Source organism: Oncorhynchus tshawytscha, linkage group LG33 (genome assembly GCF_018296145.1).
Source record: "Oncorhynchus tshawytscha isolate Ot180627B linkage group LG33, Otsh_v2.0, whole genome shotgun sequence".
Lineage (NCBI taxonomy): Eukaryota > Metazoa > Chordata > Actinopteri > Salmoniformes > Salmonidae > Oncorhynchus > Oncorhynchus tshawytscha.
In genome coordinates, this window is record NC_056461.1 from 16910671 (window position 1) to 16934929 (window position 24259).

The following is a 24259-nucleotide window of genomic DNA, read 5'->3' on the forward strand; positions in this document are numbered from 1 at the left end:
GAGCCTCATTTTGACTTGTTTTAAGGTCATTACATCAAAGTTGGATCAGCCTGTAGTGTGGTTTTCCACTTTAATTTTGAGTGTGACTCCAAAACCAGACCTCCATGTGTTGATAAATTTGATTTCCATTCATAATTTGTGTGTGATTTTGTTGTCAGCACATTCAACTATGTAAAGAAAAAAGTATTTAATAAGAATATTTCATTCATTCAGATCTAGGATGTGTTATTTTAGTGTTCCCTTTATTTTTTTTGAGCAATGTATTTCTCCCAGACCTCAAAAGTGGTCTTCTGATGTGGTTTAAGCATGGTTGTGAACTTAGAACAACCCGCTTCCCCCTGATGCTTAGGACAGCAGAGTCTCTGCCCATCTTCTGAAAACAGCTGAAACTTTACCTCTACAAAGAGAATCTTAAATAAGACAATTTGTACAAATTAATTTAAAAAATGGAAAAAAATGAAATCTCGAGTCAATAAGTATTCAACCCCTTTGTTACGGTCAGTCTAAATAAATTCAGGAGTAAAAACGTGCTTAACAAGTCACATAATAAGTTGCATGGACTCAATAAGTGTTTAACATAATGTTTGAATGACTACCTAATCTCTGTACCCCACACATCCAATAATTTGTAAGGTCCCGCAGTCAAGTAGTAAATTTAAAATACAGATTCAACCACAAAGACCAGGGAGGTTTTAGAATGCCTCTCAAAGAAGGGCACCTATTGGTAGATGGGGTAAAAAATTTTTTTTTTAACGCAGACATTGAAAATCCCTTTGAGCATGGTGAAGTTATTGTTTACAATTTGGATGGTATATCAACACCCAGTCACTACAAATATGCAGGTGTCCTTCCCAATTCAGTTGCTGGAGAGGAAGGAAACTGCTCAGGGATTTCACAATAGCCAATTGTGACAGTTACAAAGTGTAATGGTTGTGTTTGGAGAAAACTGAAGATGGATCAACAACATTGTAGTTATGACACAATAAAAACCAAAATAATCGAGTCAAAAGAAGAAAGCATGTAGAGAATAAAAATATGACAAAACATGCATCCTATTTGCAATAAGGCACTAAAGTAAAACTGCAAATAATATGGCAAAGAAATTAACTTCAGATCCTGAATACAAAGAGTTATGTTTGGGGCAAATCCAACCCAACATATCACTTGAGTACCACTGTTCATATTTTCAAGCATGGTGGTAGCTGCATCATCTTTTGGGTATGCACAGTGGTATAAAGTACTTAAGTAAAAATACTTTAAAGTACTACTTAAGTAGTTTGAGATATCTGTACTTTACTATTCATATTTTTGACAACCTTTTTGACAACCTGGGTGACTTTCATTTCATATTATGGTATCTTTACTTTTACTCAAGTATGACAATTGGGTACTTTTTACACCACTTGGTATGCATGTAATCGTTAAGGAATGGGGATTTTTTCAGGATAAAACAGAAATAGAATAGAGCTAAGCACAGGCAAAATCCTAGAGGAGAACCTGGTTCAGACTACTTTCCAACAGACACTGGGAGACTAATTCACCTTTCAGCAGGACAATGACCTAAAACACAAGGCCAAATATACACTGGAGTTGCTGACCAAGAGTTCAGTGAATGTTCCTGAGTGGCCTAGTTACAGTTTTAACTTCAAAATATATGGCAAGACTTGAAAATGGCTATCTAGCAATGATCAACAACTAACTTGACAGTGCTTCTTCAAGAATTTAACATTCAAGTGCAAATATTGTCCAATCCAGCTGTGCAAAGCTCTTAAAATACTTACCTAGAAAGACCTACAGCTATGATCACTGCCAAAGGTGATTCCAACATGTATTGACTCGAGAGTGTGAATACTTATGTAAATTTGATATTTCAATTTAAAGAAAAAGTGCAAACATTTCTAAAAACATGTTTTTACTTTGTCATCATGGGGTATTGTGTGTAAATTGGTGGGGGGGGTGTAATCCATTCTGAATTCAGGCTGTAACACAACAAAATGTGGAATAAATCATATTTACTTTCTGAAGGCACATCATATCAGTTCTTTATGACTGACAAGTAGTACGGAGCTGCGTCTCGGGCAGGTTTTCAGTTAGCCGCCAATTTCAGGCTTTTGGCCGATAAATACAACTTTTGACGTTCAAATAATCCCATTGCGAAATAATGCTTTTTAGTCATTAAATGGAAATACCAGTCGATGGAAATACATTTGACCGTCATGCTTATTGGTCTATAGTTTAATTTGCATAATTTTGTTCACAACTATCACACAGACAGAGACTATTTTTTTCTCAGCTGGTTGCTGCTGGATTAAACATGTGCTTTTATAAACCCATTTATTGTGCAACAATTCTAAATGCAATCACCTAATTAATTAATTATTATTTTTATACTTGTAATTGAAGCACCATTGAGGTGCAGGCAACAGGCTATCAGCGCGTCACCCACACCTTACAATGTGAGCTGGAGGCTGCATGCATTTTGAAAACAGAAAACGTTTTATTTCCTATTATGAGGCATGTGTTACCTTGCTTCAAAGTAGCCTATAGGCAAAATCCAACCATGGAGGCGATTATTTTATGACGACTTCATAGGCGGCTCATGAGTTGAGCTATTTATATATATTTTTTAACTTTATTTAAGTCAGTTAAGTACAAATTCTTATTTTCAATGATGGCCTAGGAACAGTGGGTTAACTACCTTGTTCAGAAACAGAACAACAGATTTTTACCTTGTCAGCTCGGGGACTCGATCTTGCAACCTTCCGGTTACTAGTCCAACACTCGAACCACTAGGCTACCTGCCGCCCCGGGAGCTTATCATTTATTCTACAATTTCTATCCTTCCTGCGTGACAGTTCCAATTTTCATATGTGCATATTCGTGGAACAGTTTCATAAATACATTTTTGTTTCTCAAAATCAATGTCACGTGTTTAATCATAAAAATCTAAAATAAGAATAAAGTCAACCAATGCGAGATCACCAGCCTGCCATAAGGACACATTGATCCATTAACGGCTAAAGAAATGAGGGCTGGAACTCATATTTTTTATTTTTTATTTATTTCACCTTTATTTAACCAGGTAGGCTAGTTGAGAACAAGTTCTCATTTACAACTGCGACCTAGCCAAGATAAAGCATAGTAGTGTGAACTGACAACACAGAGTTACACATGGAGTAAACAATTAACAAGTCAATAACACAGTAGAAAAAAAAGAGAGTCTATATACATTTTGTGCAAAAGGCATGAGGAGGTAATTAATTACAAGGAGGAGGCGAATAATTACATGAGGAGGCGAATAATTACAATTTTGCAGATTAACACTGGAGTGATAAATGATCAGATGGTCATGTACAGGTAGAGATACTGGTGTGCAAAAGAGCAGAAAAGTAAATAAATATAAACAGTATGGGGATGAGGTAGGTAAAATTGGGTGGGCTATTTACCGATAGACTATGTACAGCTGCAGCTCAGATAGCAGATGTTTGAAGTTGGTGAGGGAGATAAAAGTCTCCAACTTCAGCGATTTTTGCAATTCGGTCCAGTCACAGGCAGCAGAGAACTGGAATGAAAGGCAGCCAAATGAGGTGTTGGCTTTAGGGATGATCAGTGAGATACAGTGCCTTGCGAAAGTATTCGGCCCCCTTGAACTTTGCGACCTTTTGCCACATTTCAGGCTTAAAACATAAAGATATAAAACTGTATTTTTTTGTGAAGAATCAACAACAAGTGGGACACAATCATGAAGTGGAACGACATTTATTAGATATTTCAAACTTTTTTAACAAATCAAAAACTGAAAAATTGGGCGTGCAAAATTATTCAGCCCCCTTAAGTTAATACTTTGTAGCGCCACCTTTTGCTGCGATTACAGCTGTAAGTCGCTTGGGGTATGTCTCTATCAGTTTTGCACATCGAGAGACTGACATTTTTTCCCATTCCTCCTTGCAAAACAGCTCGAGCTCAGTGAGGTTGGATGGAGAGCATTTGTGAACAGCAGTTTTCAGTTCTTTCCACAGATTCTCGATTGGATTCAGGTCTGGACTTTGACTTAATATAAAATACAGTTTTATATCTTTATGTTTGAAGCCTGAAATGTGGCAAAAGGTTGCAAAGTTCAAGGGGGCCGAATACTTTCGCAAGGCACTGTACACCTGCTGGAGTGCGTGCTACGGGTGGGTGTTGCCATCGTGACCAGTGAACTGAGATAAGGCGGAGCTTTACCTAGCATGGACTTGTAGATGACCTGGAGCCAGTGGGTCTGGCGACGAATATGTAGCGAGGGCCAGCCGACTAGAGCATACAGGTCGCAGTGGTGGGTGGTATAAGGTGCTTTAGTAACAAAATGGATGGCACTGTGATAAACTGCATCCAGTTTGGTGAGTAGAGTGTTGGAAGCTATTTTGTAGATGACATCGCCGAAGTCGAGGATCGGTAGGATAGTCAGTTTTACTAGGGTAAGTTTGGCGGCGTGAGTGAAGGAGGCTTTGTTGCGGAATAGAAAGCCGACTCTAGATTTGATTTTAGATTGGAGATGTTTGATATGAGTCTGGAAGGAGAGTTTACAGTCTAGCCAGACACCTAGGTACTTATAGATGTCCACATATTCTAGGTCGGAACCATCCAGTGTGGTGATGCTAGTCGGGCGTGCGGGTGCAGGCAGCGAACGGTTGAAAAGCATGCATTTGGTTTTACTAGCGTTTAAGAGCAGTTGGAGGCCACGGAAGGAGTGTTGTATGGCATTGAAGCTCGTTTGGAGGTTAGATAGCACAGTATCCAAGGAAGGGCCAGAAGTATACAGAATGGTGTCGTCTGCCAATGCAGCACTAGGCCAATAAATTCTATTGCTCTTTCACACCAAGGAATGGTGATTATCGAGGGGGAGACTGCTGTAAAGATTTTTCAAATAGCTTACTGTGTGGAGCTATAGTTTTAATATAGAATTCGGAATATATGTATATATATACACATTTTCGCGCAGCAGGCCAGGTACTTCTATAAATGCTCAGGTACTCCCTCATCATTACCAGGACAGAGAAAACAGACACATGCTCATTGCTCACATGGAGCACTCCAAACAAAAGACAATGGTAAAAAAAAATGGACAAATCTCGTAAATGATGGATTGAAATAAACTAAAACTTGTTCTCACAAGTGTAGCAGGTTGTGAACTCCGTGTATTGTGTGTAGGCCAGTGACAAACAAAACTCATTTTAATCTATTTTAAATTCAGGCTGTAATACAACAAAATGTGCAAAAAGTCAAGGGGTGTGAATATAATCTGAAGGAACTGTATCCTACATGCTGATATTACCAGGTTGACCTGCATTAGGTGATAATACATATATATTTTTTAAGGACACCCAATGTTAAAGGGAAAGTAAACCCAAATGACAAAATATTACATATTGGTTTCCTTACCCTGTAAGCAGTTTATAGAGAATGTATGACAGAAACCAATTCTTTGGTTAAACCATCAACCCTGGCACAGCATAGATATGAAATACCCTCATTCGTCCATCTGTGCACCAGCTGTGATTCACCTCATCAACTGAAATAACCCTTGACTGCCACACAGCCACTTCCTGGTTGCGTCCTGAACAGGGCCACAGTCAGCGCTTTGTATCGGTGTCATACATCATCATCACACCCCGCTGTGCTCATTTAACACATGGATTCATTTAATTCCACCATATTGTGTGCCCCCTCCTACCTATCCCCTCCGAGAGGTCAAGGGTCATGCAAGGCTCATTCCAAACTAACCTGCAGCCTAGTGAATACGAGGATAGATATTTGCAATGCGAACAGAAACAAGAGAGAAAAAGACTCTCTGACATCTCTGCAGTGCCCTGTAGTTTCCTGCAGACAGAACAGCATTGGTCTGAAATGGACTTCTAGTTATAGTGTTATTTAAACCAGTCCAGTCTGTTGTCTGAAATGTCACTGCACAGGGCTCTAGTCAAATGTAGTACACTATATAGGGAACAGGGTGCTATTTCGGACTCAGCACGGGCCTCAGCTCTGTGGCTATAATCAATAGTATGACTTTAGCACATGACTCACACACCATGCTTTACATACCCTAGGCTAACAGCTGCAAACTGTGTCCACTGTCTGCCACCTACTGTAAAGACCGTGGCTGTCCCAGAACTTAGTCACCGCAATGACTAGATAACCAAGAGAGCTACAGAGAGTGAGACAGAGGCAGGAAAAAGAGAGAAATTAAGATTGTAGAGAGAGGAGTCGGAGACAAAATAAAACTCCAATTTATTTTTTTACAGCAACAGGAAGGGCTAATATTATGTGCTACTGGAATGCAGCAGTATAGAAGAAAAAAATTAATACAAAAGCGAAATAAAAACAATCACAGGAAACAGGTCTGGGCGTTCTTGCTTTTTCCACACCACCAGTACAATGCCCCATAGTGACTCGCAAGGAACAGTCACACACATTCTATACAAGGGAAAGCTGTCACGGTTATGAGTCTGAAAACAACCGTGCTATTTTGTAACACTACTTACTGAGTGATACTAGGAGACAGGAGTGCCACATGGCTCTCGACTTTAAATGCCCCATTTGGAGACGTATTGACCAAGGCTCTGGTGTAGAGTGATTCAAATTCTAACCACACATTGTGAAATTCAAGGCCAGTCATTACTCTTGGCCTGGCAGTAAGTGGCCTGTAAAGACTGCCCTCCACCCCAGTGAAAGATAACCTGTGGAGGGGTTGGCACGTGCATATCAATTGATGCCTCTGTGGAGCGAGACTAGAGATGTCCACAATGTCCAATTGAAAGGGCTCAAAGCTTCCCAAGAACTGGGAGAGAGAGAGAGAGGCTGAGAAAGCTGAAAGAGAGAGAGATCACTTTAATAAATGTACCCATTTACCCAAATAGAATCAATAGACCTATTCAAGTTGCCGATGATTAGCAACTGATACAGTACAACATGCTACTTTTACCCCGCTTAAAGAATGGATTCTGTAATGTTTTGCATGCCAAATGCAGTAGAATATTGTTTTGCCTGTGAGAGACCCGACCATGGAATCGCTGCTATGCTTCACTGCTACAGTCAGCAAACAAACATTGGCCTTAGTTAGACAAAAGTAGGCAAGAGTATAACCATGCGAGAAGTTGACAAATGAAGACTGCACGGAGTGTGTACGTGCACAAGCGTACGTGTAAACGTGTGTATTTCTACTGGGAATACTGGTTTCACTCACACAGACAGCTAGCCAGGTGGGGAGGTAGTGAACTCAAGCTAAATTGTAATGGCTCTAGGTCTCTCATACTCAGTCTCACTTAGTACTTCACTCAAACTACCTCTGTACATCTCGCGTTAGTTCACAACTAACTAGCCTATATTCTCTAATGAGTGGAAATTCATTGGGACATTTTTGCTAACAAACAAAATACAACATGTACTGTACTTTACACATACAGTAGTCAATAGGACCGAGTGGAAAGAGTAGCACACACATTATGCAATTGACATTTCCATCAGTTAGCCTATAGTGCCGCACTATCAATTCAGGGGACACAACTTTGGCATTAGAAGTGGGTGGGGACTTCATACCCGACTACGCAGAGGCCTCCACATGGTCCTAAAGTGCACCGTTCCCTCATTTTGCATCACATTCCAATGATAAAACTGGGGGGGTGGGACAAAAATGCAGTGGAAGTTGCACCCCTGCCATCCATGCAATCTGGGATTCTCTGCCTCTAACCCTATTACAGGGGCTGAGTCACTGGCTTACTGGGGCTCTCTCATGCCGTCCCTGGAAGGGGTGCATCACCTGAGTGGGTTGATTCACCGATGTGGTCATCCTGTCTGGGTTGGCGCCCCCCTTGGGTTGTGCCATGGCGGAGATCTTTGTGGGCTATACTCAGCCTTGTCTCAGGATGGTAAGTTGGTGGTTGAAGATATCCCTCTAGTGGTGTGGGGGCTGTGCTTTGGCAAAGTGTGTGGGGTTATATCCTTCCTGTTTGGCCCTGTTCGAGGGTGTCCTCAGATGGGGCCAAAGTGTCTCCTGACCCCTCCTGTCTCAGCCTCCAGTATTTATGCTGCAGTAGTTTGTGTGTCGGGGGGCTAGGGTCAGTTTGTTATATCTGGAGTACTTCTCCTGTCCTATTCGGTGTCCTGTGTGAATCTAAGTGTGCGTTCTCTAATTCTCTCCTTCTCTCTTTCTTTCTCTCTCTCAGAGGACCTGAGCCCTAGGACCATGCCCCAGGACTACCTGACATGATGACTCCTTGCTGTCCCCAGTCCACCTGGCCGTGCTGCTGCTCCAGTTTCAACTGTTCTGCCTTGTTATTATTCAACAATGTTGGTCATTTATGAACATTTGAACATCTTGGCCATGTTCTGTTATAATCTCCACCCAGCACAGCCAGAAGAGGACTGGCCACCCCACATAGCCTGGTTCCCCTCTAGGTTTCTTCCTAGGTTTTGGCCTTTCTAGGGAGTTTTTCCTAGCCACCGTGCTTCTACACCTGCATTGCTTGCTGTTTGGGGTTTTAGGCTGGGTTTCTGTACAGCACTTTGAGATATCAACTGATGTACGAAGGGCTATATAAATAATTTTGATTTGATTTGAATGCACGGATCACTGAGAGAGATCAGCCAAATGTAGCAACACCTCAAATGTCAACAACTCACTCAATGCTTCTAATCTCATGACATGTGCAATGGTTGCCAGCAAAACATAGTTTAAGTTTTAATGTCACGTACACAAGTACAGTGAAAAGCATTTCGTCCGTTCCAATATCATATTTACAATGTGCAGTGATACTAGAGTGACAGAGGTACATTCAATGACCAAAATTATGTGGACACTTGCTCGTCAAACATCTAATTTTATAATCATGGGCATTAATATGGAGTTAGTCCACCCCTTTGCTGCTATAACAGCCTCCACCTTTCTGGAAGGCTTTCCACTAGATGTTGGAACATTGCTGTGGGGATATGCTTCCGTTCAGCCACAAGAGCATTAGTGAGGTCGGGCACTGATGTTGGGTGATTTAGGCCTGGCTAGCAGTCGGGGTTCCAATATTTCCCAAAAGTGTTTGATGGGGTTGAGGTCAGGGCTCTGTACAGGTCAGTCAAATTCTTCCACATCGATCTCAACAAACCATTTCTGTATTATCCTTGCTTTGTGCACAGGGGCAGTGTCAGGCTGAAACAGGAAAGGGCCTTCCCCAACACAAAGTTGGAAGCACAGAATGGTCTAGAATGTCATTGTACACTGTAGCGTTAAGATTTCCCTTCACTGGAACTAAGGGGCCTAGCCAGAACCATGAAAAACAGCCCCAGAAAATGATTCCTCCTCCAACAAACTTTACAGTTGGCACTATGCATTTGGGGCAGGTAGCATTCTCCTGGCATTCGACAAAACCAGATTTGTCTGTCGGACTGCCAGATGGCGTAGCGTGATTCATCACTCCAGAGAATGCGTTTCCACTGCTCCAGAGTCCAATGGCGGCGAGCTTTGCACCACTCCAGCCAACACTTTGCGATTGGACATCTTAGGCTTGTGTGCGGCTGCTTGGCCAAAGAAACCCATTTTATGAAGCTCTAGACGAACAGTTATTGTGCTGACGTTGCTTCCAGAGGGAGTACGGAACTCGGTAGTGAGTGTTGCAACTGAGGACAAACGTTTTTTTTTTTACACGCTACGAGCTTCAGCACTCTGCGGTCCCGTTCTGTGAGCTTGTGTGGCCTACCACTTCGTGGCTGAGCCGTTGTTGTTCCTAGACGTTTCCACTTCATAATAACAGCACTTACAGTTGAATGGGAAGCTCTAGCAGGACAGACATTTGATAAACTGTCTGATGAGCTCTTCAGTAAGGCCATTCTACTGACATTGTTTGTCTATGGAGATTGCATGGCGGTGTGCTCGATTTTATACACCTGTCAGCAGCGGGTGTTGCTGAAATAGCCAAATCCATTCATTTGAAGGGGTGTCCACAGTCAGAAGTTTACATACACTTTGGTTGGAGTCATTAAAACTTGTTTTTCAACCACTCCACAAATTTCTTGTTAACAAACTATAGTTTTGGCAAGTCGGTTGGGACTTATAATTCACTGTATCACAATTCCAGTGGGTCAGAAGTTTACGTTTATGAAGTTTATGTCATGGCTTTAGAAGCTTCTGATAGGCTAATTGACATCATTTGAGTCAATTGGAGGTGTACCTGTGGATTTTTTTCAAGGCCTACCTTCAAAATCAGTTCCTCTTAGCTTGACATCAATCGAAAATCAAAAGAAAATCAGCCAAGACCTCAAATAAAGTTGTAGACCTCCACAAGTCAAGTTCATCCTTGGGAGCAGTTTCCAAATGCCTGAAGGTACCACGTTCATCTGTACAAACAATAGTACGCAAGTACAAACACCATGGGACCATGCAGCCGTCATTCCTCTCAGGAAGGAGACGAGTTCTGTCTCCTGGTTCAAAAAGGGCAAATCAATCCCAAAACAACAGCAAAGGACCTTGTGGAAATGCTGGAGGAAACAGGTACAAAAGTATCTATATCCACATAACCTGAAAGGCCGCTCAGCAAGGAAGAATCCACTGCTCCAAAACCGGCATAAAAAAAGCCAGACTATGGTTTGCAACTGCACATGGGGACAAAGATCGTACTTTTTGGAGAAATGTCCTCTGGTATGATGAAAAAAATATAACTGTTTGGCCACAATGACCATCATTATGTTTGGAGGAAAAAGGGGGATGCTTGCAAGCCGAAGAACACCATCCCAACTGTGAAGCACAGGCGTGGCAGCATCATGTTGTGGGGGTGCTTTGCTGCAGAAGGTGCTCTCACAAAATTGATGGCATCATGAGGAGGAAAATTTGGTGGATATATTGAAGCAACATCTCAAGACATCAGTCAGGAAGTTAAAAGCTTGGTCACAAAGGGGTCTTCCAAATGGACAATGACCCCAAGCTTACTTCCAAAGTTGTGGCAAATGGCTTAAGGACAACACAGTCAAGGTATTGGAGTGACCATCACGAAGATCTGGCCTTAATCCTATAGAAAATGTGTAGGCAGAACTGAAAAAGCATGTGCGAGCATGGAGGCCTACAAACCTGTCTGTTACGCCAGCTCTGTCAAGAGGAATGGGCCAAAATTCACCCAACTTATTGTGGGATCGTGTGGAAGGCTACCTGAAACATTTTACCCAAGTTAAACAATTTAAAGGCAATGCTACCAAATATTAATTGAGTGTATGTACACTTCTGACCCACTGGGAATGTGATGAAAGAAATAAAAGCTGAAATAAATCTCTCAACTATTATTCTGACATTTCACATTCTTAAAATAAAGCGGTGATCCTAACTGACTTAAAATAGGGAATTTTATTAGGATTAAATGTCAGGAATTGTGAAAAACTGAGTTTACATGTATTTGGCTAAGGTGTATGTAAGCTTCCGACTTCAACTGTATCTTTGCTACATGTACAAAAGTATAGGGGTAAGGTGACTAGGCATCAGGATATAGTGACTAGGCATCAGGATATGGTAAACAGAGTAGCAGCAGCGTAAATTAAGACACAAAACATGTCAAATATCCTATATCCACATGTGGCAGATGTTATAATCCTAATCAAACACCATGCTGCTTTATGTCCTGTGAAATGTGCATGGCTTTCCAATATATGTATTCCATTCTATGCCAATAGGAGGCCTCCATTCTGCGCCAATATAACCACATGTAGTTCACAACGTTCCATATCCTGAGGAAGTTATCTGGTTATGGCTGAATTGCTGCTTATGCAATGGATAGCATTAGAACATGTCTGTTCCACCTCCAACTACACTAACTCTACAGTATTCCCATTTCTCTACCTACCATTATAGACCAGTAAGAGGTGTTGGTGTGTGTTTGCACACCAGACGTGGCGATTGTGTGGTTTTGCAGAGCCTTATGCAGGGAGAGACAGTACAGAGCTCAACTCTGATGATCATGAATTAGTGCTCATTTCAGTCACTTAGCAAATCGTGCATTAGTTTTAACAAGAGCTGGCCTGTGGTAGAGGTCTTCACAGATCCACCCGTACCCGAATACCCGGATCCAGATTTCTAAATAATGTCACGGGTCCTGGTCAGATCTGATTGTCAAGGGTCTGTGTAAAGTTAACTGACTTGTCCGGAAGGACCCATACAGATCCAAATACTGCAGTGTGAGGTCAGGGTTGGGGGAAGAGACGGCGAGAGAAATATCATTCATGCTACTGCTCTTTTTTTTCATGAGTGGCGCGTGTAGCTTGTTGCTGGTCAATTCTAAGTCATCAAAGCAGTAATAGGCTACAGCCATAGAGCCTCTGTTTGGGGCAAATGTTAGGGGATAAATCAATGGAAGATGGAATTAAAAGGATAGGCTACAATGACCAAGATCCAACAGGTAGGCTGCTACTGTATATTCTGAATGGAGTTGTTGTTTGTAACTGTAGGACGAGAAAGCACATACAGTCTCAATTAGCCTAGTTATCTAGCTAGCTTAACTAGCTTCTCCGGGTTTCATTACAGTCAAGACTTGTAGCTACTACGTAATCATGTTGGATGATAAATAACCTAGCTATGGCAGGTATTAGCCTACTATAGCGCGAGTCGGCTTGGTTGATTGCTGTCTCTCGTCTCTCTCTCCCCCCCTCCTGTCTCTCCCTCGCTCCTCCCGGTTCCCTGTGTCACTCGGTAGCCTATACACACAGCGGACCCTGCCAGAGCATCACCTCACTCTGCCGCCTCTCCCTCGCGCTTTATCAGCTCTGGTTAATAAAGTAGCTTAAAAATGGACTTTTCTGCTGCTTCCCGCACTCGGATCGGATCATGTGTATGTATATATACACACTGCTCAAAAAAATAAAGGGAACACTTAAACAACACAATGTAACTCCAAGTCAATCACACTTCTGTGAAATCAAACTGTCCACTTGGGAAGCAACACTGATTGACAATAAATTTCACATGCTGTTGTACAAATGGAATAGACAACAGGTAGAAATTATAGGCAATTAGCAAGACACCCCCAATAAAGGAGTGGTTCTGCAGGTGGTGACCACAGACCACTTCTCAGTTCCTATGCTTCCTGGCTGATGTTTTGGTCACTTTTGAATGCTGGCGGTGCTTTCACTCTAGTGGTAGCATGAAACGGAGTCTACAACCCACACAAGGGGCTCAGGTAGTGCAGCTCATCCAGGATGGCACATCAATGCGAGCTGTGGCAAGAAGGTTTGCTGTGTCTGTCAGCGTAGTGTCCAGAGCATGGAGGCTCTACCAGGAGACAGGCCAGTACGTACATCAGGAGACGTGGAGGAGGCCGTAGGAGGGCAACAACCCAGCAGCAGGACCGCTACCTCCACCTTTGTGCAATGAGGAGCACTGACAGAGCCCTGCAAAATTACCTCCAGCAGGCCACAAATGTGCATGTGTCTGCTCAAACGGTCAGTATCAGACTCCATGAGGGTGGTATGAGGGCCCGACGTCCACAGGTGCGGGTTGTGCTTACAGCCCAACACCGTGCAGGACGTTTGGCATTTGCCAGTGAACACCAAGATTGGCAAATTCGCCACTGGCGCCCTCTGCTCTTCACAGATGAAAGCAGGTTCACACTGAGCACGTGACAGACGTGACAGTCTGGAGACACCGTGGAGAACGTTCTGCTGCCTGCAACATCCTCCAACATGACCGGTTTGGCGGTGGGTCAGTCATGGTGTGGGGTGGCATTTCTTTGGGGGGGCCACACAGCCCTCCATGTGCTTGCCAGAGGTAGCCTGACTGCCATTAGGTACCGAGATGAGATCCTCAGACCCCTTGTGAGACCATTTCTGGTGCGGTTGGCCCTGGGTTCCTCCCAATGCAAGACAATGCTAGACCTCATGTGGCTGGAGTGTGTCAGCAGTTCCTGCAAGAGGAAGGCATTGATGCTATGGACTGGCCCGCCGTTCCCCAGACCTGAATCCAATTGAGCACATCTGGGTCATCATGTCTCGCTCCATCCACCAACGCCACGTTGCACCACAGACTGTCCAGGAGTTGGCGGATGCTTTAGTCCAGGTCTGGGAGGAGATCCCTCAGGATACCATCCGCCACCTCATCAGGAGCATAGCCAGGCATTGTAGGGAGGTCATACAGGCACGTGGAGGCCACACACACACACAACTGAGCCTAATTTTGATTTGTTTTAAGGACATTACATCAAAGTTGGATCAGCCTGTAGTGTGGTTTTCCACTTTAATTTTGAGTGTGACTCCAAATCCAGACCTCCATGGGTTGATAAATTTGATTTCCATTGATAATTTTTGTGTGATTTTGTTGTCAGCACATTCAAATATGTGAAGAAAAAAGTTTTTAATAAGAATATTTCATTCATTCAGATCTAGGATGTGTTATTTTAGTGTTCCCTTTATTTTTTTGATCAGTGTATATACAGTGGGGCAAAAAAGTATTTAGTGAGCCACCAATTGTGCAAGTTCTCCCACTTAAAAAGATGAGAGAGGCCTGTAATTTTCATCATAGGTACACTTCAACTATGACAGACAAAATGAGAACAAAAAAATCCAGAAAATCACATTGTAGGATTTTTAATGAATTTATTTGCAAATTATGGTGGAAAATAAGTATTTGGTCAATAACAAAAGTTTCTCTATACTTTGTTATATACCCTTTGTTGGCAATGACAGAGGTCAAACGTTTTCTGTAAGTCTTCACAAGGTTTTCACACACGGTTGCTGGTATTTTGGCCCATTCCTCCATGCAGATCTCCTCTAGAGCAGTGATGTTTTGGGGCTGTTGCTGGGCAACACAGACTTTCAACTCCCTCCAAATATTTTCTTTGGGGTTGAGATCTGGAGACTGGCTAGGCCACTCCAGGACCTTGAAATGCTTCTTACGAAGCCACTCCTTCGTTGCCCGGGCGGTGTGTTTGGGACCATTGTCATGCTGAAAGACCCAGCCACGTTTCATCTTCAATGCCCTTGCTGATGGTAGGCTTTGTTACTTTGGTCCCAGCCCTCTGCAGGTCATTCACTAGGTCCCCCCGTGTGGTTCTGGGATTTTTGCCCACCGTTCTTGTGATCATTTTGACCCCACAGGGTGAGATTTTGCGTGGAGCCCCAGATCTAGGGAGATTATCAGTGGTCTTGTATGTCTTCCATTTCCTAATAATTGCTCCCACAGTTGATTTCTTCAAACCAAGCTGCTTACCTATTGCAGGTATATGCAATATATAATATATCCCATCCGTAATACGATATGCATCAATATATATATATATATATCGATATGCATCAATATATATATATATATATCTGACTATATGCATCAATATATATATATATATATTATGTATGATATGCATCAATATATATATATATATATCGATATGCATATATATATATATATTATATATATATATATATATATTATATATATTATATAATATATATATATATATATTATATATATAATATATATATATATATATAATATTGTGTAATATATATATATTATATATATTATATATAGCCTTTGTGAGGCATCAATATATATATTGATGCATATCGATTACGGATGGGAATGCCCCAGGTCCATCTGTCTTTCTGGCCTCAAACAGAGAATGTGTCATGTGTTCCGTTTGCTTTTGGTAGAACAAATTATGCTAAACTAGATCTTTATGGGAAATAGCCCGTAGCACCAATCTTCACATTTGAGCCTAGCACAAAATGTACACAATGACGAATAACATGGATTTAAGCAAGTCAAAACAAAGGAAAAAGAAAATTGCAGTGCATAGATCAGAACTCTAGTACAGGACCGAAAAAAGGTTGCTGTAATTCTTAAAAAAAAAAATGATTGGAAGAGAAAAGTGTGTTACAGCAACCAGACTAAAGAGCCCATTAGCCACTAGACCAGAATATGTATCCTCATCTAAACTTCACGATTTGATTTGTGAGATGTGGAAAAACAGAACATGGTTTATTTTGCCCATTCAAACAAATACAGCTAAAATCCTTGGTTGAAGCTACTCCCTAAATCATCATTGGTCATCACTGTATAAATAAATGAGGCAAAAAGTGCAATCTCTGGTTCTCTTCACTCCCACTAGGCTTGGCCAGGAACTTTGTTTTGTACTTGTGTACATTTAGATCAAATAACATTAGATCAAATGTTCACATATCCTTTGATTCTTCAGTGGTGGAAACTTCAGTGACGAAGCCAGAAGAAGCCTTGGAGCAGTTAGGTTGACCAACTCTCACACTGGCCAAGTGAAAGCTATGAAAAAACATCCTTGTCTGTACAAACTCACAAAGGCTTTTAGTATGTGTGACAGCTTAACAAGTCTCTCTCTCTCTCTCCAGACAGATATTGTAAAAGGTTTCCCCTCTGTAAATGGGTGGGAGGCAGGGAGGGAGCCCTCGGGAGAGCAAGAGAGCTCTCCTCAACACATGCATGTGTAAACCCAGACGCCCTTATGACATCATCAGAATGTCTGCCTGCCGACGGCGCTGAGGATCATGTGACTAGAGAACACCCGAGAGGCGAGCAGAGCAGCAGCACGCAGGTCTGTCACAACATGTCAAACCAACAGTAACTCACTGACTCACACTGGACCGGAGAGTTTCATGGTTAAGTAAGTACACACAAGGTTGTAGTGTAAACTCACATGAGGTTCGCTATGACTGCATGAAGCTAGGACAGATGGGCAGTATCTGTAAGGCCTCCTCCTCAATGTCATGACCTTTGGTATTTTATTAGGATCCCCATTAGCTGTTGCAAAAGCAGCAGCTGCTCTTCCTGGGGTTCAACACGAAACATAATACAGAATGACATAATACAGAACATCATTAAAAAACAAAAACAGCTCAAGGACAGAACTACATGGTTTTAAAAAGGCACACGTAGCCTACATATCAATGCATACACACACTATCTAGGTCAAATAGGGGAGAGGCGTTGTTGCTTGATCTGTTTTTTTCAAACCAGGTTTGCTGTTCATTTGAGCAGTATGAGATGGAAGGAAGTTCCATGCAATAAAGGCTCTATATAGTACTGTTCGTTTTCTTGAATTTGTTCTGGATTTGGGGACTATGAAAAGACCCCTGGGGGCATGTCTGGTGGGATAAGTGTGTGTGTCAGAGCTGTGTGTAAGTTGACTATGCAAACAATTTGGGATTTTCAACACATTAATGTTTCTTATAAAAAGAAGAAGTGATGCAGTCAGTCTCTCCTCAACTCTTAGCCAAGAGAGACTGGCATGCATAGTATTTATATTAGCCCTCTGATTACAATTAAGAGCAAAAAGTGCCGCTCTGTTCTGGGTCAGCTAGGTCTTTCCTTGCAGCATTGGACCACACGACTGGACAATAATCAGGATTAGACAAAACAAGAGCCTGCAGAAATTGCTGCGAGGCAAGCAACTACCATTCTAGACCTATATTTTACTGCCGTCTCCACCACACCCCATTCATAATCAAGCATTCTGTTGGCAGAGGAATAGTTGCCTTTCCAAGTTGCTCCCAAGCACAAATGTCTATAGGGCCAGGAGTTTTCCTGACAACGTGACCTGACGAGGAAAAACTCTGGGCCTTATTTGGGAGGCAAAATATAAAATTGACTCGACTCAAGAGTAGCCGTTCCCTGCGGAACCCACGTTTCCCAACTCAATGTTGACCTATTCTTCCCAACCCCAGATACCAGGGGAGAAAGAAAAGATTCCTCCAACTGTCATATGGCTGGGCCCATCTCTGATGAGCTCAACACTGAATCTCATGGCCATAACCCAAAACAAAACAACAACAAATATTGTCCTATATTCCTCATCACAGAGCGAGAGAGTCAGGGGTCGGAGTTAGGAGCTATCCTCTATCTAGCATGACATTTTGTGATGACCTCATATTCAACGCTCAGCGGAGGAAAACAAATAAGAGGCAAGACAAACAAAGGCCGTCATTTATTATTTGGACAGTGGCTCTTTACAGTGAGGGAGAGGGCAGAAGCTATGGTAATGTTACTAGGCCCGGTGTCTCATCTCACCATGTTTCATCACATATTGGAAGGATGGACTGATTTGAAAATACATTTGAGGCTAATCAAAGTAAAAACCCAAACAAATGTCAACAGTCATTTTTTAGAACATTCTCGGTGTGTTTCAGTGTGTATGAATTATGTGGATGTGTGTGTCCCTAGGACAGCTTTCTCCTTCCTGGTGTGTGGTCTAATAACTTCCCACTAGCTCCCTTCCCTTTCCACTAGTACACACACACACACACACAAACACACAAGCTCCTCACCACAGGGATAAGAAATATGTCCCAGGGCTGTTTGCTCTATTAACACGGTTTGCTTATCGCGGTGCCATCTTATTGTCCCATGAAACGCTGAGGGGGACAGACACAAGCCCTGCCTCCATACAACACTGGTTTAGAGAGCTACAGTGCTCTCTCAACCCAACCTGCTGATCCACTGACAGACAGTTCACTTGGAGGGCAGTAGGCTATATGCCTGGCCTGGGGTACAGTCACATTCAGTAGGTTGAGATATTGAAATAGCAGACAGAATTCTAATGTTTAGAGCCGACACAAAGCTATTCCACACGATAAGAGAGCCATGTCTGTTCTGCACAATACATGTCTATCTGAACATTAATGAATACGCTCCTGGATTATATGGAGCCTACTGTACATGAACACAATGCATTATGCATGCAAACAAACGCAACATAAAAAACACAGTAGACCGCAAACAATACTGAATATTGTACTGTTTCAGTACAGCTGCAACTGTACTATACTATTGACTGTTGGGTAGAAAATATGAAATACTCATTTAAAATGGGGAGCAAATCCATTGAATGGGAAGCATAGCAGTGACACAGTAGACACTACACTGTGTTTCCTGCATTCCTAAAACACTTGTTTGTTTAGCTGAGGGAAGAGATGCTGCCATGTCAACATTTTGAAATTCAGGGCATGTGCATGGATGGATGATGGGCAAGAGTCGGTGAAAATATCTGTGTGTGTGTGTGTGTGTGTAAGAGAGAGTGTGTGTGTGCCCAGCATCCCACATAGTTCATGACTTGGTTTCTCTTGTAAATTATTTGATTTCTCTCTAGAGAAACGACACGTTGGGCAGAGTAAAAATACACCTTGCGGTCTTCATTCTTTCTCTCTAAACCTGATTTCCTACCATCATATACCGGTTTCTCTAGTCTAGTAAGTTGAAGTACATCAAAACATATATTTTAAAAATTATTCAAGAAATCAGTGGTGGTATTTAGCCAAGGCCTATATATTTTTTCTCTTTTATTTAGCCTTTATTTAACTTTGCAAGTCAGTTAAGAACAAATTCTTATTTACAATGAAGGGCTACCCAGGCCAAACCCTAACCCGGACGACGCAGGGTCAATTATGCGCCACACTATGGGACTCACAATCACAGCCGGTTGTGATACAGCCTGGAATCTAACCAGGGTCTGTAATGACGTCTCTAGCACTGAGATAGTGCCTAACATACTGACCAAACCAGACGAGCGTGTGCGGACAGGTCGAAAAGCATTAATCCACAGATAGGAATTTAGTTTGCCGTTTTTTTCCTTTTTCCTTCCTCAGGCTTCTTTATCTTATTTTGGACTTAATATGCCGGTTGGCAACCAACTTTACAGCATTACTACAACCTACCGGGGGTATATGCTACAATCACCCATGTGGGTATATGCTTCTAAAAATATATGCTACAATCACCCATGTGGGTATATGCTTCTAAAAATATATGCTACAATCACCCATGTGGGTATATGCTTCTAAAAATCTATGAGGAGATGGGAGAGGCCGGACTTGCAGCGTGTTGAGCGTCACGAATAGAGACGATTTCTATTTAGCGCCTGGCCACGCCGACGCTCATGAGCAGTGTGGGTGCAATGATTGAATAACATGTATGTGTACATTTATTTTGCAACGCTCGAGCACACGACGAGTCTGGTCTGGTCAGCATGTTAGACCGCTGTGCCACATCAAGATTAGTCCAATTGTCGAGTGACTTGAAAGCGATCAATTGTATAAATTACTTAAGTAAAAAATACTTTAAAGTACTACTTACAGTAAGTCATTTTTTGGGGTCTGTACTCTACCATTTATATATTTGGCAACTTTTACTACACTACATTCCAAAATAAAATAATGTACTTTTTTGTCCATACATTTTCCCAAATGTACTTGTTACATTTTGACAGGAAAATGGTCCAATTCACACACTTATCAAGAGAACACCCCTGGTCTTCCCTACTGCATCTGATCTGGCGGACTCACGAAACACAAATGCTTCATCTGTAAATTATGTCTGGAGTGTTGGAGTGTGCCCCTGGCTATCCGTCAATAACAAAAGAAAATTGTGCAGTCTGGTTTGCTTAATATAAGGAATTTGAAATGATTTATGCTTGTACTTTTTATACTTAAGTACATTTTAGCAATTCCATTTACTTTTGATACTTAAGTATTTTTAAACCAAATACTTTTAGACTTTTCCTCAGGTAGTATTTTACTGGGTGACTTTCACATTTACTTGAGTCATTTGCTATTAAAGTATCTTTACTTTTACATGACAATTGAGTACTTTTTCCACCACTGAAAGTGAACAATCAGTTGTGTAGCTACTATTAGTGTAGGCACACAGTCATCCTCCTCCTTCCTCTCCTTGTACTATTATATGGCAGAGTAAAAATACACTTTGTGCTCTTCACTCCGAAGCCAATTTCCTTGTATCATATACCCATTGCTCTAGTAGATAAAAATACATATCAAAGGTCTTCAAAAAGTATGGTGTGTGTGTGTGTTACATTATCTTCATCAAGATGAGTTCTACTGTCAATGAAGCCTTATTGATAGCGTTCAACCAGTCACAGCCGATATCAACCTACTGTATCACAGACTAGGCTAACCAGTGTTGTATCCCAGACTTCTGGCCTCTTTCCTGCTCCATCTCAGCAGGACCTCATTTCTGGGTCTGGTTAGTCCAGCTGACTGTTGTGATTGTTATGAAAAAGAACGGAGGGGACGCACCCTGACCGCTACTTCCTTATGATCTCAACAAACATCTGTGGAATGAGGCCCCAAACACCATGCACTGTCACTGTCCGTCTGTGCCCTTCAACAGGGAAATACTGATGTCATGTTATGGTAGGGTTCCTGTATATGTGTGTGATGTACAGTAGGCAAGGGGGGGGGGGAGACAATATCAAAGTCCATTGCCATAAAGCCTAGGCTGTCAAAGTAGCAGGTGGCTGCGATAGCCAGCAGATCCAACACCTTACGCTTGCTTTCATCTGCACGACATGGTAAAACAGGCCGTTTGCTTAAATTAAGACACTGCGGAGCGGGTGCGAGATATGGCTCAGAAAACGTACCTCAATCAAGGGATGAGAAATCTGTTGTACTCCAAATTGTCCCACTGTCCCAAATGTTACACAGAGAAGATTGAACGACTACTAAAAAAAACTAAAACTAAAGCAGGAAGCACCAGTGACTTTGTCAATTAAAAAAGTGGTCAGAAGAAGCAGATGCTAATCTACAGGACTGTTTTGCTACCACAGACTGAAATATGTTCCAAGATTCTTCTGATGGCACTGAGGAGTACACCACATCAACAAGTGTATCGATGACGTTGTCCCCACAGTGACCATACGTACATACCCCAACCAGAAGCCATTGATTACAGGCAAAATCCACACGGCGCTAAAGGGTAGAGCTGCCGCTTTCAAGGTGCGGGACTCTAACCTGGAAGCTGATAAGAAATCCCGCTATGCCCTCCGACAAACCATCAAACAGTGTCAATACAGGACTAAGAATGAATTGTACTACACCGGATCCGATGCTCGGCGGATGTGACAGGGCTTGCAAACTATTCCACACTACAAAGGGAAGTACAGCCACAAGCTGCCCAAGGTCACAAGCCTACCAGACAAGCTAAATTACTTCTATGCTCACTTCGCAGCAAGTAACACTGAAACATGCATGAGAGCATCAGCTGTTCTGGACAACTGTGTGATGGCACTCTCGATAGCCGATGTGAGTAAGACCTTTAAACAGGTCAACATTCACAAGGCCAGATGAATTACCAGGAAGTGTGATATGAGCATGCGCTGACCAACGGGCAGGTGTCTTCACTGACATTTTCAACCTGTCCCTGACGGTGTCTGTAATACCAATATGTTTCAAGCAGATCACCCTAGTGCACCCTAGTGGTGCCAGGACAACAACCTCAATGTGATCAAGACAAAGGAGATGATTGTGGACTACAGGAAAAGGAGGACCAAGCACGTCCCCATTCTCATCGATGGGGCTGTAGTGGAGCAGGTTTTTGCATGAGTCCTCAGATCCTTAAAAAGTTCTACAGCTGCACTGCCTGGCATGGCAACAGCTTGGCCTCCGACCGCAAGGCACTACAGAGGGTAGTGCGAACGGCCCAGTACATCACTGGGGCCAAGCTTCCTGCCATCCAGGACCTCTATACCAAGCGGTGTCAGATGAAGGCCCTAACAATTGTCAAAGACTTCAGCCACTCTAGTCATAGACTGTTCTCTCTGTTACAACACGGTACCGGAGCGCCAAGTATAGGTCAAAAAGACTTCTTAACAGCTTCTCCACCCAAGCCATAAGAATCCTGAACAGCTAATCATCAACAACCCCTAATTTACATTGCTGCTACTCTCTGTTTATTATCTATGCATAGTCACTTTAAGAACTCTATCTAATACGTACATATTACCTGGACTAACCGGTGCCCCCGCATATTGACTCTGTACCCTGTATATAGCGTCACTATTGTTATTTTACTGCTACTCTTTAATTATTTGTAACTTATATATTTTTTAAATTATCACTTATTTTTCTTAAAACTGCATTGTTGGTTAAGGTCTTGTAAGTAAGCATTTCACTTTAAGGTCTACACCTGTGGTATTCGGCGCATGTGACAAATACAATTTGATTTGATGCAAAATAAACATTGTGGACCTTATGGGAAAGGCCTTCATACGACATAATCGATTAAATTGAACTAGCTTCAGTCACAATGTGGCCACGTCAAAACAGAACCGATCGCTCAGGGAGAATTCAGTATGTTTCAACGTAGTACAGTAACGGAAACTGCAACATTGTAACCATTCTTACTCAGACAAATGTTGCAACACCGTAGCACCTTAGTTAGCATAAGCCTGCATCAAACTTATTAAAACATCTGGACTCACTGAAACATCAGTATGGAAGAAACTGACGAGTAGGGATTGTGAATGACAATGACAAAGGTCCAATCATTTCCACCGGAAAGACCATAAACATTCCAAGACACTCCTTAACAGCCAATTGACTGCACAAGAGGTGGATTCAATTCAGCGGTCATGTTAGATATCATTCAGAGGCCCAATCCCCCGGGTGACAAAATAATATTCGCCGAGAAAAGTAGCGGGGGTGACATTGTGTTGACCCAGATCCTTCAATTTCACTGGAAAGATCACGCATAAATCTGGTTGAAGCGAATAATATATTTGTTAATGTCTTTGTCACATCCACTTTCGGGACTGTGGGACTTGAGCTAAACAATTTAGCCTACTAACCCGGCCCAAAAAAAGCTGAACCTACCCAGAAATTCTCTAGGAAGTAGGGCGTTATCATCTTGGTTTCTTCTTCTTTTCTCTCAGCAACTATATTCTTGTTTAATTTCAATTCAGGCAATTGCTCCGCCGTTCTCCGTTTCCGTTGTTTGCCTTTTGCTCCTTTTCCCTACACTCCTCTTTCTTCTCCCTCCCCACCTGACTCCACCTCCTTTAGGAAGCGAAAGGCAACTGGATTCAATCTTTCTCCTCCAAAAATTCAGACGAAGAAACAGCGCCACCCATGGTGGGAAGAAAAACAGCAGTTTCTGTTCTGCACTGATATTCTAGAATGGGTTCTAGAATTATACTTGAACACGTTTTTGTGTGTTTTTTATTATTATTATGAACACAACAAATACAACCCCCCTCCCCCCCCCCAGAAATATACAAGCAAAAGTACATAAACCTAACAGTGGTATTACATATCAATATTCATTTTCAATTTGTTACATTGTTTTATGGTGCGTATTGCTTTTTTGTTTTTACATTTACTGATAATTTCAAAATAATATTTAAATTCTATCTTAAATCATATGAAGAGAGGTTTGTTCTCTGCCCACTTCATTTTATGGATAAAGAATCTTCCATGAAAGATAAACAAATTAACAAGGAAAGTTAAA

General features: G+C 42.0%; 1 protein-coding gene across 6 annotated transcripts in view; it reads right to left on the reverse strand.

Moving 5' to 3' along the window:
- The window catches only part of fcho2 (FCH and mu domain containing endocytic adaptor 2), a 103976-nt gene extending 80164 nt beyond the window's left edge, over positions 1-23812 (reverse strand). For 2 of the 6 annotated variants that reach the window (XM_024397287.2, XM_024397286.2), the window contains exon 1: positions 23626-23810. In XM_024397287.2, the coding sequence (XP_024253055.1) occupies positions 23626-23658 (33 nt within the window). In that variant the 5' untranslated portion in view covers positions 23659-23810. Of the gene's footprint in view, positions 1-23625 lie in introns of all 6 variants that reach the window. The other 4 variants (XM_024397285.2, XM_024397290.2, XM_024397291.2 and 1 more) reach the window with 4 other exon arrangements.
- Positions 23813-24259: the final 447 nt, after the last annotated feature.